This window comes from Fusarium verticillioides, chromosome 11 (genome assembly GCF_000149555.1).
Source record: "Fusarium verticillioides 7600 chromosome 11, whole genome shotgun sequence".
Lineage (NCBI taxonomy): Eukaryota > Fungi > Ascomycota > Sordariomycetes > Hypocreales > Nectriaceae > Fusarium > Fusarium verticillioides.
The window spans coordinates 878412-893593 of NC_031685.1; the positions used below are offsets into that span (position 1 = coordinate 878412).

Genomic DNA, 15182 nt, shown 5'->3' on the forward strand with positions numbered 1-15182 from the left:
GATAACGCCTGAAGTTTCTTTGCTGAGAAGAGGAATGTTTATCGGTTGGTGATGTTGAACTGTTCTCTCGGGAAGAGGATCCCGCTTCCCGAAAAGACCAATCAGCGACGATCAGTGTCAGCTCTATTGAGTCGACTCAGCATCTGCAGAGTCAGAAAGAAAGGGTCCATGAATGGCTTACCTTGTTGAGACAATGTAACCGGGCTTGTCAAACTCAAAAGCCTCTCCTTTCTTTGTTCATGATCTCCGGATTTGCAAAGATCCGCGCCCATCTCAGGGGCTACCGAGTCCCCGGATTCTTCATTGCAGCTCCCCGGCAGGCAAAATGCTCCACATTCCGAAATTGACTAGGATTGTTCGGAATCAGAGGGGAGGGTTCTGCGCCGCAGTTTCTTCAGGAGTAGATATCTTGATGTGAATTATTGATGTCTTAGAATGCATGAGTCGTGAACTGGCACGACAAAGGTGCTTTTGTTGACTGCCTTAGCTGAGTCTGATTGAAAAGGTTCTTGATAAGAAGTCAATGCGGCAGATCGACCGTAATTAAGACGCGTTCCGCTCAAGTGCCCCACCGACTCTTTTAGCTCTCGTCATCGTTTCCATTCGGAATCCGTAGCGTAGACTACGACGATGGCTGCGCTGAAAAAGATTGCGATTGCAGATCACAAAACTTTGGATTCCTTGGCACATTACTCTATTGTAATTATATCCATCAAGCACAGTAAATTACAGCCTTATGGGGCGAACGTTTGGTCGTGTTGAGATGTCGGGAGGCCATGAACACGTGGAACCGGAACGCTTGGTCGAAAGCCCAAATTGGTGTATGTGGCTGTCACGTATTGGACCAAAGACATCCACGTTCTATAAAATCACTTGATTCTTCTCCGACACCGTATTTGTATCTTATTCACGAAATAAAACAAGGGCTATCGGTAGAGTTTACATGGGGAATCAAACGAGAATCAGAACATTCGCCTGGACAGTGTTTGGGTTGGAGGCTATTGACGTCATTCGAAGATTCATATATGAAAGGCTTGAAGACAATTTCATCTTTGTAAACCGCTGAGCCGAAAATCATAGCTTCGGACTAAAATATTGTCCAAGCCTACTTACTTAATGGAGACTCATGCCCCGATTCTCTTCAAAGGTCATCACGCATGGAAAGGTTGAGCATATCGCGGCTCAATATGATGAGCTTGATGAGTACCGCGTTTTCATCTGACACATGGCCCTACCGTGAGATGCAGGACCCAAGAGACTGAAGAGGGTGGTTGAGCTTTGAGTGAGCAAGGATCTGAGTAAAAAACATTGACTTATGAGCATGTAGGCGATGAACCAGTCAGTGTTGGTAATTGAACTGAAGGCGACAGGAGTCGCAGGCTTCACAGTAAGTTTAGGCGTGAAAAGTAGCGGATGTGCAATCTCGTCACAGATCATGGATGAACGTTGGCGTTTGGTGTGGATATTCCAAGGACGGGAGCAGTGGTTCTGTGCAGAAGATATTTACTCAGGCAATATCACGATTGAAGCTTCACTGACGTCATCGTTGAGATTCAAAAACAACCAACCCTAAAGTCATTGGAAAGCAGGATCTTTTGATGTATCGAATGTTCATATGCGAAATTACCTCCTCAATCTCAATCTATGTACATCCAAGCATATTAAACAAATAAGCTAAAAGTCCTTTTTCGCGGACGACCAAGAAGTTTCGAAAAACTAAACAAATCAAGTCATTTTCCCATATCCAGCAATATCCCAGTCATTAACGCATAACTTCATAAGCAACCCTTGTCTAGTCAATTGCTTCGATTGAACAAGCTCATCCGCAAGCCCCCCTTCTTAGGCTTTTGATGAAAAGAGCTCTGCGCGCTGATCGGTCGATGTTCGAAACTGTCGATGCTCTCCATGCGCTGAACAGGCTGACGGACGGCGGGTGGTGGGGGGGCCTGCTGTACGAGCTCTCCGCGGAGAGCTTTGCCTACTTGATCATGTTGACGTGAATAGTCATCATGCTTGGACTTGGCTTCAATGAAGCGGTCCTCGGCTTGGCGACGTCGTTCCTGAAGAGCGCGGATCTCATCGTCGAGTTGGTTCATTTGGGCTTGAGCCTCACCCATGAGATGGTCATACTCGTGGATCTTCTGCTCAAGAGGAAGAAGAACGCTCTTTTGAATGGAGGGACTGTTGAGACGGTTGATGTCATTGCCGGGAACTGCTAGACGGTCTGGTGAAGGCGCGCGACGCTGCTGATGCTGCTCTGAGGCCATGGATTGAGAAACACGGCTCTGTTGGGTGTTTGGCCCATTTCGGGGAGGTGACTCTCCATGAGGTCGGGGTTCAGACTCCGAAGCGCGGCGCGATTGTCGTCTGTAGCGACCGTCTCTGGGCCCATTGGGCTGCTGCTGCTGAGGACCGCCGTCCATTCCGCCAGGGTAAGTTGGAGGCATTGGTTGCTGAGGACCTGGACCTGGACCTCTGGGAGCATTGTTGTTTGGACCTTGACCAGGCGGCGGTTGTCTTCGCTGCCCAGCATTACGGGAAACCTGACCAACCGGAACAACACGCTAAAAACAAAAGGTTAATTACGAGGCTCTGGCGCGGAGAAAAGATGTTGCAGAAAAACCGTGTTCTCTAGCGTGAAAAACTCACCTGCTGCTGCTGTTGTGCTTGTGCTAGCATGGCGTCTTGGAGTGCCACGTCAGAGGTGGGTGACCGCATGTCGAACTCTTCACTCTGAGGGCGGAAGTCATCGAGCTGCTCGGGCGATTGAGTGCGTCTGTATCTCGGGCTCTGGCCATTTCGCGCAGCACGAGCTGCCTCGCGGGCGTCGCGAGCAGTGCGAGGCTCAACTGGATAGCCCGGGTCTTCCAGGTTGTATCTTGGCTGATGGGGAGCCGCCATGGTAGCCATCATGCGAGGCGGGTGAAATGCGGTGAAAGAACACCAAGAACAAAAAAAAAGTTGGAATGAGAATGTCTTACGAACAAGACATGAAAATAGCGTGTAGAGAGTGAAAGGAATGAGAATCTACACCGACAATGTCAGGAACTGATTCATGTTTTAGTGAGGTCTGGAAAGGCGAAGGCTGGAAATCGCGAGGTTGGTGGTTCGGCTTGGGTTGCTTTGGTGCAGCCAAGGAGTAAATTTCTTGAGGTTGGGGAGTTTTCTTAGCTTCAGGGGTCCGACCCACTGAAAGACAACACCAGCCACTGCCCTCGTCAGACTTGGAAGACAGAGATGGTGTCAAAATAAACTCAGCACCAGTCGCATTAAACTTATGTGAAGTTTACCTAAGCATTTCTGTCACTTAGACTCAACGAGACTGCATAGCACAGTTCAGACAGTGCCTTTCTATTTTTACGAAGAAATATGCAGCAACGCGCATCGCCTCGTATCTATCAATCGAGTACACGTTGAATTCACCTGCAGCGGAGTGTTCTTCTGTGCTCGTAATTGATCCACGTACAGACACAGCGGCTAGATGCATCCCTTGGCTTCCAGGGATCATCGATTGTGGCTGGGTCTCGAAAACCCGGTATTCCCAGATTGACGGGCGTCTATCACTTCGTTAAAGCAAGGAATTCGAGATGAAACGCTTCAATGACTTGCTTTAGTGTTTTGCTATTTGTTAAGCGAGCCTAGTTCAGCCGTTGAGTTTCGGTCTTGGTCTTCTTGGCTGGCGACGCATGCGATTTGAGGTTGCACTCACTTCTGCACGTCAACGTTACACAGTGTTATCTGGAAACGCGCGTCGAGACAGCAACGATCAGTGCTCAACCTTTGCATTAACTGTCATTATTCTTCTTTTGTATGCTATGAGAAGGTTGGTGCAAGCTATGTCGCACTCAGAGTACTGTGACAGTTTATGCTTGCGACCGTTGTAGAAGTGTCATGACTTGCTCTTGGTTAGCCGTAGATATCGCGTCATGGTTATGGTGCGACACGCAAAATTTTCCGCGTCAGAAGCCAAGCGGCCCGTCCCATCACATCCAAGCCCAATCTCACCGCCATCGATTACCTTGACTCAGATCTCAAACACAGCCCAACATTCGTCGCATACAGGGTAAATGCTTGCTGATGCCTAGTCTAATTGACAGCGACACCTCACGTCATTCAAGCGCAGCGAAATGACCCTAGATACGACGGTGCCAAAATTGGTCACCGTCATAATCACAACTTCCCCAACTCCATCCGCGCCTTCGACGGAGCTTGTCTCAGCGGTCCTTGAGTCATTTGAAGAGCATTGCCATGCTTTGACATTATGTGATGTTATTGTTGTTTTCGACACTTTTGACCAGATAGTACCTACAGCGCGATTGAAGAAAGGACAAGTCACGCCTCAGCAGGCAGCAGATTTTGACGAATACAAGAAGAATATCAAGGAACTGATACTCACGAAATATCGCTATGTCAATGCTGAGTTCACCCAACGGCGTGCTAAGGCCGAGTATGGTAGTCCCAATCCCCAGAACACTGTTGACTACACGATATCGCAAACCAGCGACAAGAAAGTCACCTTTATAGAGCCTTCAAGACGACTAGGGTTCGGTCTTGCAGTCAGATCAGCCTTGAGGGTAGCTCAAACTCCTTTCGTCTGGGTGCAGCAACATGATTGGGCTTTGGTTGCAGACTTCCCCGTGGCGCCTCTTGTACAAGTCATGAAAGCATACGATTCTCACCCAGAAACTCCCATCAAGTATATATGCTTAGCTGCTGTTCGTATGCTCTCGCATGCCATATCCGAACAACATCCAGTCTTGCGAGAGCTATCATCATCTCTTACACAAAAATACGAAGATCAGACACATCCTGGTGTCAAGATACCCTTGACACCAATTTACTTCTGGCATGATAAACCACATCTTGCATCAACAGCGCATTACCTCCAGAGGGTGTTTCCCTCACGGCTGGCTATGCTGCGAGGAGACTTTATTGAGGACAAGATTGGACAAAGAGCTCGCGCTCAGATGAAGGAAGGCCTCGTAAGTGTACTTGCATTCTATATCCAACGAACATCGGAAGTTGCTGCCATGTGAAAGCACTTGCTGACGACAAGCAGTGGACGAAATGGGCTACTTGGCTCTACTACCCTGATGATGGGAAACAACTATGTTTGAAACACCTTCAGGGGAGGACTTGGGTGGGTGCTGAACGACAAGCCGATAGAGCTGCTATGTGGAGAGAAAGGAATGAGGCGGAACGGGCAGCTCAAGACGACAGCTGATCTAGATATGGATAGCAACTGTATTCTCAGTGAACCAAACGCGCCCCAATTCAACCTTCCTTCGTTCATTTAAGCATCACGATTACTTCATCGCCAGCACCACAGCACAGACTCATGGGCCTTTTCTCTTTGTGACCATGAACTAGCGACATGTCTCGTCTTTGGAGAATCTCGCAGTTTTCTGAGTTTTCTCAGCTTTCTCAGCTTTCTCAGTTTGCAATGCAAGAATCACTCCATTCGCTACTCATGCGTACAGCTCCTCGCCATTGCTTCATGCCTCTAGAGAGCAAACAATACGAGTTCCGAGTGCAGCACCAAAGGGATATCAATGCATACTGGAATACGCATCCATCTCTGGGAAACGGTACTCTCCAAGAAGATTGCAAAGGCCGCTGTCAACATCTATCGTCTCCTCGGTGAATATGTCAACCTCTGACTCGGCGATATAAATCCCGAGTACTGGACTCTTGGTGCCCTTGAGAGTTTGCACGATCTTCTGTTTCACGCCACTCGCCATATCGATGACCCAAATCAGCGGGAAGAGAAGTTTGGCGACATCAAGATTTACTTGGTAACCTGCGCTTTTGTAGATGCCTAGCGTGGCATGAAGCCAGCACTTTATCCAAGGCGTCTTCAAGAGAAACAGCTTTTCTTCCCCATTTCACACAAAAACCTCACGGACGCGACCACAGTCAATGAGAACGAGGGATAGGAGACCGAGCCCTCTATTTCCTACACTAGAAAGACCCCAAACGAATCCCATGACCCGCAAGCATCCTGCAAGCGAGTCTTTCCTTGAGACTTCCCCCAAGCAGTAGCCCGACAGGGGATTGCTGTTTTAGCGACAACAGGCGATAACAGCGAGGTAATTCCACTGTCTGGACAGGTTTACAATACTGACTTCTACAGTTCCCCTCAGCCGATTGCGAACTGATTCGAACTTGAACAATACCAAGATGGGGAAGAGGACAGCTTCCTGGAGATGTTGCGGGAGTTTCCCATCATCGCTTCAACATCCATCCGGCAGCCTCTTTACTGATTCGCTTCACGGTATCCTTTCTATTCGCTCGCCTCACGGCAACCTCACAGCGCCCTTCTCTGCAACGCAGCGGCCCTCTTAGACCTGATTCTAAGCAGAAGAGGCGCTATAAGAATTTCAAACAGGGAATCAAGCAGCTCTATCCCACAAAAGCATTTTTGCTAGGCTCTGAAAGCTGTGCCGGAAGCACTAGTTCAAATATCAAGCAAAGCGCTCTGCAGGCTGAAGACCCACAGAAGAAGGAGCTTTTAGTCAAGCTACTTGAGGAGATACATAGTACCCATACTATGTTGGACGATTTCCTGTTCAAAATGCATTCGCCAGTCACATCGATGCACAGTGATCGGACCCAGCAGGACCGGGAGAGAGGCAGCCACACCACGATAACCGAGGGAACAACGTGACGGCAATGTTCTCACCCGGCAATCTACTATAGGGTCAAAATAAACTAACAAAAGGTATTATAGACTTATCTTAAGCTTATACTAAATTATTGAAATCTTCTTGTCTTCTAGGGTTAACGTCATGAGTTCCTCTCCTATGCAGTGATACGACTCATCACAGGGCAAGAGGATCGAGCCCCAGGCAATTGACTATATCTCCAAGACTACTGGTGGCACCAGGGATACGTTGTGTCGCAGGGCAAATGGGCCGGGCCGAGAACTTTGGCTCTTCGTTCGCCTTATGGCTACTGGTTGTGACCAGCAATGGGGTTGTAATGCTCGAGCCTAAGCTTGATTCATCTCTCATCTTCTGACCTCCTGCGCAGAGATTTCCTATCTTCTCATCGCACCTTTCTTTTATTTGCTTATCATCTTCATCGACGACTGCAGACAGGATGGCTGACTCCAATCTACGGCGCTTCCACCCAAGCCGGCATTCAGCCACACTTGATGACCATGTGAACATACCATACCTATTGCCGATACGCATGCGTGAGACAAGACAGATTTCCCTCCCCTGACACGAAGGAGGCTATCAACAGACGCACAGTTATCGATAACCAGCAAAATAGTATCTTTCTTTACCCTTCCTTGCAAGCTTCTGCCTGGTATTAGTTCTACTCCCACTCTCGCTCTTCTATCATCAACTCCTTCGTTTGGTACTTTGATAAGTCTTATTATGTCTTTTTGCTATTTTTCTGATATTGTATTAGCTGCTTCTATCGTGTCTGCCCCTGTCGGACGAAGTGTTCCTGCATCCGGAAATGTGAGCTTTAGCCACCCAGTCCTTATCGACTGGAGGCTGAGCGGCCCAAATAAGGAGATCGAAACCATGGTCAGCCGTACGTGATACTTGAATCGGCGTTTGGCACGTCTATTGGCGGATCCATTAGACAATGACAAGACTCAGAGTAGTCATGCTCGCGTTTACTGCCCCTTTCCTCGGGGCCTAATGACGCCTAGTTGAAGGGAATTCCAACTTAAACAGTGGCACTTATGTTGGTATATTATCTCGACCCTGCTCCCTATCCATATGGCCGTATTGGCAGTTAGAGGTTCGCAGTGAAAACGTAAATTCGAAGTCGAGGCTTTCGCGATTCCCGCCGACAGACCGCAAGTAAAAGCTACGATCGGCAGGGAGAAAGAAACCCCATAGGGATATCCGACAGCACATTCGCGTGATCGACTCCGTCAAGATTCATTCATGAGCCTTGGAGTGTTCAACTGTGACAATAGTGGTCTTACATAGTTTAAGAGACTCTATGGGGAGGGCCTTTGCTCAATGAGTTGAAAATCGACATAAGGCTATCCAGGAATTACATCACTACAAGTATTTTCACGTCAAGCGATGATGCAGTGTCAGCTTTTCGACATCATATGCATACTCAGGCAATGACTGGACTCTTTCACACGAATTAGCTAGTTCTGAGCTGTAGGAAGCCCGAGTTTGATGATGTGTGCATCGACTTTGCTTTGCTGCCAGCGACTGGCGCATGGATAAACAGAACAAGAACAACAAGGTATGAACTGTTAAGTTGGTGCCTCGGCTATGAGGAAGTTATTGACTCAATCTCTGTGCAGATTCTGATGTAATGCTCATAAAACGAGCCCCGCGAGTTTCCATTATTGAAAGCGAAAGTCTATCCATCAACCACAGTGACTCATTTGGTTCTCACCCGACAACTTATTACAACCGATGCAGATAGCATTCCGTTGTACGTACCAGGTCTTGGGAAGGTACCGCAAAAGTTTCTCAAGGATGGCGCGTCATTAGCATCCGCTCTCACGCTGGGTTATCTACAAACCCAAAAATTGTCAAACGAAGAAGCTGGCAAAATTCACACTTGAGATTTGTGGTTATGAGAGTCCTCCCTGTCCAAACTTTTGCTATTACAGTTGGTTTGATGGGGCGCGACTTGACTCACATTGTGAGGGATGGCTGCTTATATGGTATCGATTCAGAGCAAGCTCGCAGAAAAGGACAAGCGGCCTACTGCTCTTTGATCTAGCCCTCGCCCCTCAGGTAAAGGAATAGAGGAAGGCACATCTAAGCCTCCGGCTCCTACAAGTCGGATAGTGGAAAATCAACGTTAACCATTGGTTCAGGATGCTTGAGCAAGGAAGTCTTGTTTTCTAAGTAGCTTTATCTCATATCACCTACCCTTCAAGCCTCAACACGGAAAAGCGGTATTTCTTTCGCGACCTTAGCAACCTCTACCACTAACGCAGACGAAAAACAACCAGCCAAGCCCGCAGTGCAATCCCAGAGCCGGTGGAGATCACAAGCTTACGTCCAGCTCCCTCTTAGTATATTTACACTATAACTGCAGCATTGATGTTCCTCACTACGGTTACATGCCATCAAGGTCTCGTGATCAGGATCGGTATTCTCGTCTTTGTCTTCTCTTGCTCGTATTGTATGACGCTCTGATGAGCATTAGGCGCGGTTATATCTCCTGTCTAAATGATAGCTAGATGACTTTGAGGACTTGGACTGCTATGCGGGACTAAAAAGGGGTTTAAGATGAGAATGGGAGTGAGTTTAAAGTACTGTACTATATACAAGCTACTTATAATATAATAATATAATAATCGTTATGGGTTGTTATATTTATACTAGTAGTTTTAGTTTCTATAATGGCATTTTGCTAGAAAGGATTGCTAAGAAGACACTTAAGTATATTATATAGTATTTGCCTTTAAGTTCTTACCTTATAAAAAAGGCTATCTACTTAACATTGTATAGAAAGAGTGTTAGAAAAGTAGATGCTTGCCCGGTAATTAACTATGAATAAGTACCATGGTATTTCTTGTGGCCATAATGAACTTAGTGTGACCGTCCGGAGTGATTTGATGAGGCTTCATGTAGTCAGTTAATAGAAGTTTGATTTATTGAAAGTCATGGTAACTTTGGCATCTGAGGCAGGTGTCTGGTAGCTGGCGCGGCTGGTTTGACCGAAGATCAAGAGACTAGGTTGTAGAATGCCTCGGGGACAGGAGGAAAGAAGACTCAGGACCTTGACCCTAAGCGATAAAAATATTAGGTAAATTATTGTAAGAGGGCAGAGGAGCCAGTGAAAATCAAAACTGGACTCTTGTAAAATATGGACAGACTTTCTGTTAGGTGATTCTGATGGCAGCTCTTGGTGAGGTCGCGTTAAAATGTCGCTATGACATGCTCCAGTCAAGCGGGAGACTGCTGGATCTAGGCGAGTCTGTTGCAAGTGGCTCTTTATCACATCTGTTAGTCTGGAATCCCGCCGCATCGGACTGAGACAATGTAACTTACTGAGAACAATCAGCGGCCAGCGTAAGCGCGCAATCAAATTTCCCGGCGATTTTGGGCGATGGCAGCTCCTGGATATTATTCGCTACTAGAAAGGTAAGGGTACCTCTAGTCTTGTGGTGAACAGTTGAGCGCAAAGTGCATTTTGATCTTTAGTTTTGGACGGGTTGGAAGTCGGAGTAGACAATCGGGCTATTGGACTTTGAATGGCCGACGTTGCAGGCAGAAAAAACGTTGATTGTGACGTCATTCGCGTCATTCGTCCATGCTCATTCTCTCCAATAGCAAGAAAACAACAAGCTGCCTTATGAAGAGAAGACTAAAGGGATAGTTCACTGAAAATACAGTGGCAATCCGTCATAACCATAGGCGGTAGCATCTGACACTACCTGAATTTGCCTTGTCATTCTTGCAAGCCCGCCACCCTAGACCATAACGGTCATGTCGGATGGCTTGTCCGATCTAGCATTCGGATGCCCTGGCCTTAATCGACTTTCCCCGCATGGCGCTTGACTCGTGGAGCGGTTAAAGAGACTTCCAGTCCTTGAACCTCTTTCATCACAGGATCTAGACATTCTTAACTAAGTAAACGGCGCGTGCCGTACTCAATTGCCGATGGATCTATGCGGGGTGCCGACCCCTCACCTCGAGCCGATCACCGTTCTCCATGATCGGTGAATCATCATAACTACTTGACGATCTGGGGGGAAAAAGAAGGATAAAAAGAGTTATAAGAGAGTAGAACGTCCAGTATGAATCGGCTGTGATAGATAGTTCAAGGACAATTCAATTGACACAATGAGACTCTTGACTCCCCTCATCATTGCCTCCAATGCCATCCTGGCAGCGTCCCAACTCATGGGAACGCCATCCTACGAGTATCTCTACACCGTCAACGCAACCCTCGGTGAACGTTGGCCGATTGGCGACTACGGTCAAGGTAGCCGCGTTGTGATTCCCATCACCGGCGGAACCTTCAAGGGACCTAAGCTTTCGGGAACGGTCACTAACCTTGGTGCCGACTGGGGTCTCACCGACACCAAGGGCGTCTTCTTCCCCGATACCCGATACAACCTGAGAACTCATGATGGAGCTGATATTTACATCCAAACTTCTGGCCCGACGCAGCCTGATGGGAGGACGTTGTTGAGGGGCGTCTTCCAGGCGGCGCACCCGGACTATGAGTGGTTGAACTATGTCCTGGCTGTCGGGGTGTTGCAGAGACCGCCTGCGGAAAGCAAGGGTAAATATGTTGTTATTGACATGTGGGCAGTAAGTTATTCTAATTGATCAAACAGAGATAGGTTGCTGATCAGGAGATAGATGGTGTTGCCCGACTGTAACGGGAATTGCTAGGGCGAAGCCGACGGTGATATGGCCAGGATGGATATTAACTCTCTATGGATGGACATTGCGTGATTTGATACACCCTGGTAGAATGTCACCGCCGTGATAATTCCGATATGAAAAAGTCAAAATGTGCTAGAAAGTTCAGACGATCGAACTAGTTGTGGATCTGGGGTATTTCCATCGTCAATGGAAATACGGATACAGAACGTACGGATATGGCGATAAAGTTCACAGGGGTCGATACAACAACTAAATCTACAACTTCACTTCTCGGCTCAACTTCTGAAGAATTCGTGAGGATGCAAAAACACGCATCTATCAACTTTCATGGAGATGTGATAATGAAGTAGATCAACAGGGGTCAAAGTGCCGTATTCCGTACGCTTGCAGCTCAGCCGTCATTGACAAAGAGGATGTTGCATTGGGAACCCATTTGACGCGCAATGATTCGGGATGCTATCCGGTTCCTGGACAGATGTGCAATGGTTCTTACTGGCGACAATTATCGATCGGCTAAGCAGGGGTAGTGCTGGTCGGAGCTAGAAAAGACCGCGAACCAGGCCTGGATTTCAACATTTGCAGTTGTGGACACCAGAAATCACTGTCTTGGCGGTATTTGGACTGTCAAACTTCAAACACCGAGGGCATTAATTGTGCCACAGATTCGCATATGAAGACGCAAGTTTTAACTTAACAATGGCCTCATTCCAAGAAAGTCTGCAGCGCCCCTAATAGCAGAACCCATAATAACACTAGTCTCCATCTCAAGTAGATTATCCGGACCGATATCTCTGCCCATCCTCACAACGACTGACTCGCAAACTCCTCCCCAATCCATCATGCACCCCGGATCTAATTCCCAACCAGGCCAGCCGAGGTTTCAAGACCCCTTCTCTTCCCCTCACGAACACAACTACCGCCCTGCCAGACTAGCCAGACCATGCTCAATCCGCGATAGCACTCCCATGGTATTGCCGAGGGTTGCTGATATGGTAGGGATCAACGGCGTCTTGCTGCTTCAGGAATCATCCGCGTATTTGCTCAAAATAATCGCAAGGATCCCCCGCAAAATATAAGGGCATGGGTTTTGGTAAACGTTTATGCGGGAGACGGATATAAAACAATGTTGTCCGCCGGCTTTGTTGTCCTGCTTGGCTTTATTCCCCAGGTTCTCAGCGACACCTCGACTGATATTTGTTTACCGCAAGATAACATGCGTCCTACATTTTTGCTCTTTTCGGGGCTGGGGGCTTGTGCTGCTGCTGTCGGCAAGGGTGATGACTTTGCGGCTAAATGCGCTGGTTTCAAGAACTCGCTGAAGCTGCCCAACACCAAGGTCTGGTTCACCGAGCACGTGCCTGCTGGGAAAAACATCACTTTTCCTGACAACGACCCAACATGCACGCCCAAGAGCACTATCACTGATGTTGAGATCTGTCGTGTGGCTATGTTTGTCACTACTGGTCCCAAGTCAAACCTCACCCTCGAGGCTTGGCTTCCTTCCAACTGGACTGGTCGATTTTTGAGCACTGGAAATGGTGGAATGGCTGGATGTATTCAATACGATGACGTTGCCTACGGTGCGGGCTTTGGCTTTGCAACTGTTGGAGCCAACAACGGTCATAACGGCACTTCAGCTGTCTCCATGTATAAGAACTCGGGAGTCGTTGAGGACTATGTTTACCGTTCAGTTCACACTGGAACTGTTCTCGGAAAGGAACTTACAAAGAAGTTCTACGGCAAGAAGCATACCAAGTCTTACTATCTTGGATGCTCAACTGGTGGACGACAAGGATGGAAGGAGGCACAGAGCTTCCCTGATGATTTCGATGGTATTGTGGCTGGTGCTCCTGCCATACGTTTCAACGGTCTGCAGTCCCGTTCTGGAAGTTTCTGGGGTATCACTGGACCCCCTGGAGCGGCTACCCATCTCAGCCCTGAGGAATGGGCCATGGTTCAAAAGAACGTCTTGGTCCAGTGCGACAAGCCACTTGATGGTGTTGCCGATGGTATTCTCGAGGATCCCAACCTTTGCCAGTACCGTCCTGAGGCTCTTGTCTGCGGCCAAGGCCAGACAAAGAACTGCCTGACTGGTCCCCAGATCGAGACAGTCCGCAAGGTATTCGGTCCTCTGTATGGTAACAACGGCACATACATCTACCCTCGAATTCCCCCTGGAGCCGATCAGGGTTTCGGGTTTGCAATTGGGGAGCAACCGTTCCCCTACTCTACCGAATGGTTCCAGTATGTTATCTGGAACGATACCAAGTGGGATCCCAACACCATTGGACCCAATGATTACCAGAAGGCTTCTGAGGTCAACCCTTTCAACGTCGAGACATGGGAGGGAGACCTTTCCAAGTTCCGCAAGCGTGGATCCAAAATCATTCACTGGCACGGTCTCGAGGATGGCCTGATTAGCTCTGACAACTCAATGGAGTACTACAACCACGTCTCGGCTACTATGGGCCTGAAGAACACTGAGCTTGATGAGTTCTACCGATACTTCCGTGTCAGCGGCTGCGGTCACTGTTCAGGCGGAATTGGAGCCAATCGCATTGGAAACAACCGCGCCAACTTGGGTGGCAAGGAGGCCAACAACAATGTTCTTCTCGCTCTTGTCAAGTGGGTTGAGGAGGGCAAAGCACCCGAGACCATCACTGGTGTTCGCTACGTCAACGGCTCTAGCACTGGAAAGGTCGAGGTTGAGCGAAGACACTGCCGCTATCCTTACCGCAATGTCTACCAGAAGGGTGATTACAAAAAGCCCGACAGCTGGAAGTGCGAGCTGCCCAAGTAAACGGAATGTCAGCGAGGTGGTGCAGGTGGCGTCGATCATATAAGATTTATTTCATAGCATACATATAGCAGGATCGTCGTAAATAAGATGAGCTTTTACCTAGCACTTCTCCCTCTATGATTCTATGATCGGGATAATTCGGTACCGAGCAACACCGCCAAGGATAAAGTGATGTCAAGAAAAGCGACTGGTTACAAATTACCCCAAGGAAACCACTTCCTTGGAAGACTCCAAAACACGGGGGAGGATATGTGCTGTCAACATCAGTCATTTCCCCAGACGCTTGCTGGCCAGTTGCATGTCGGCTAGTCATTCAACACGAAAGGTTAATACTGCCAAGAGACAGAGTTCCCCACGATGTTGGACTATCAAGAGGAAAAGTCGGAGCATCTGAGTCAAAAACAGTGAGAAATTGGATTTCTCCCCTCATTTCCCCAACCTTTCCCTTGCCCCCACAAGATGCTGAATCTTACTCCAACCAATGCGCCCTGGCGCGAAGCTGGGCGAGCCAGGGTTAGGATGCAGGAGAGTGAGGCGCGTTGTTTTCTAGAACACGTAGGATGCTGATCAGTTCCCCTCCCACCATGCAGTAAGTCACATACAGTACCCGTCATGAATCCTCCTCTTATCACGATAAACGGAAATAAACTCGCCGGCACTTCTCAAGTCCACCCGACCAGAATCTTACGATGCGTGACCTGGCGATAGACTCAGCACAATTTGCAATACCGCCGACACTTTGTTTTATCTCTCTCCAATAGCAACACCTCTATTGCGCCGGTGTCGGATACTAGTCATGCTGTAGAAGGCTGGGCGACTCCACTAAATGGCCAATGCATGTGTCAAAACAAGCTATTTTTCGCGTAACGGAAATGCTGAACCTTTTCTTACATTTAATACCGCCGGCAGATTCTCCTACAAGGTTTTTCTTGCCTCTCCGACACCGTACGAGGCGGAAATAAGCTTGTTACTTGGCGTCCGATTTAGCCGTGTGCTAGACCGAATCTTTCACCTTGAGCCAGCAGCACTCGAGAGCCTCA

General features: G+C 48.2%; 4 protein-coding genes across 4 annotated transcripts; 3 read left to right on the top strand and 1 right to left on the bottom strand.

Moving 5' to 3' along the window:
• Positions 1–1534: 1534 nt before the first annotated feature.
• Positions 1535–3141, bottom strand: FVEG_10904 (hypothetical protein). The gene is made up of 2 exons (XM_018900067.1): positions 2650–3141; positions 1535–2564 (listed from the first exon to the last, which is right to left on the bottom strand). Exons 1-2 carry the CDS (start codon positions 2911–2913, stop codon positions 1797–1799), a joined length of 1032 nt encoding a protein of 343 aa, XP_018758272.1. The 5' UTR covers positions 2914–3141; the 3' UTR covers positions 1535–1796.
• An 820-nt stretch (positions 3142–3961) lies between these two features.
• FVEG_10903 (hypothetical protein) lies at positions 3962–5329 on the top strand. The gene is made up of 2 exons (XM_018900066.1): positions 3962–4982; positions 5060–5329. Exons 1-2 carry the CDS (start codon positions 4128–4130, stop codon positions 5222–5224), a joined length of 1020 nt encoding a protein of 339 aa, XP_018758271.1. The 5' UTR covers positions 3962–4127; the 3' UTR covers positions 5225–5329.
• Positions 5330–10746: 5417 nt separating this feature from the next.
• FVEG_10902 (hypothetical protein) lies at positions 10747–11335 on the top strand (the record flags this gene model as incomplete). The annotated part of the gene is made up of 2 exons (XM_018900065.1): positions 10747–11264; positions 11309–11335. Exons 1-2 carry the CDS (start codon positions 10791–10793, stop codon positions 11333–11335), a joined length of 501 nt encoding a protein of 166 aa, XP_018758270.1. The 5' UTR covers positions 10747–10790.
• Positions 11336–12149: 814 nt separating this feature from the next.
• FVEG_10901 (feruloyl esterase) lies at positions 12150–14255 on the top strand. Its single transcript, XM_018900064.1, has one exon. It carries the CDS (start codon positions 12466–12468, stop codon positions 14140–14142), a length of 1677 nt encoding a protein of 558 aa, XP_018758269.1. The 5' UTR covers positions 12150–12465; the 3' UTR covers positions 14143–14255.
• Positions 14256–15182: the final 927 nt, after the last annotated feature.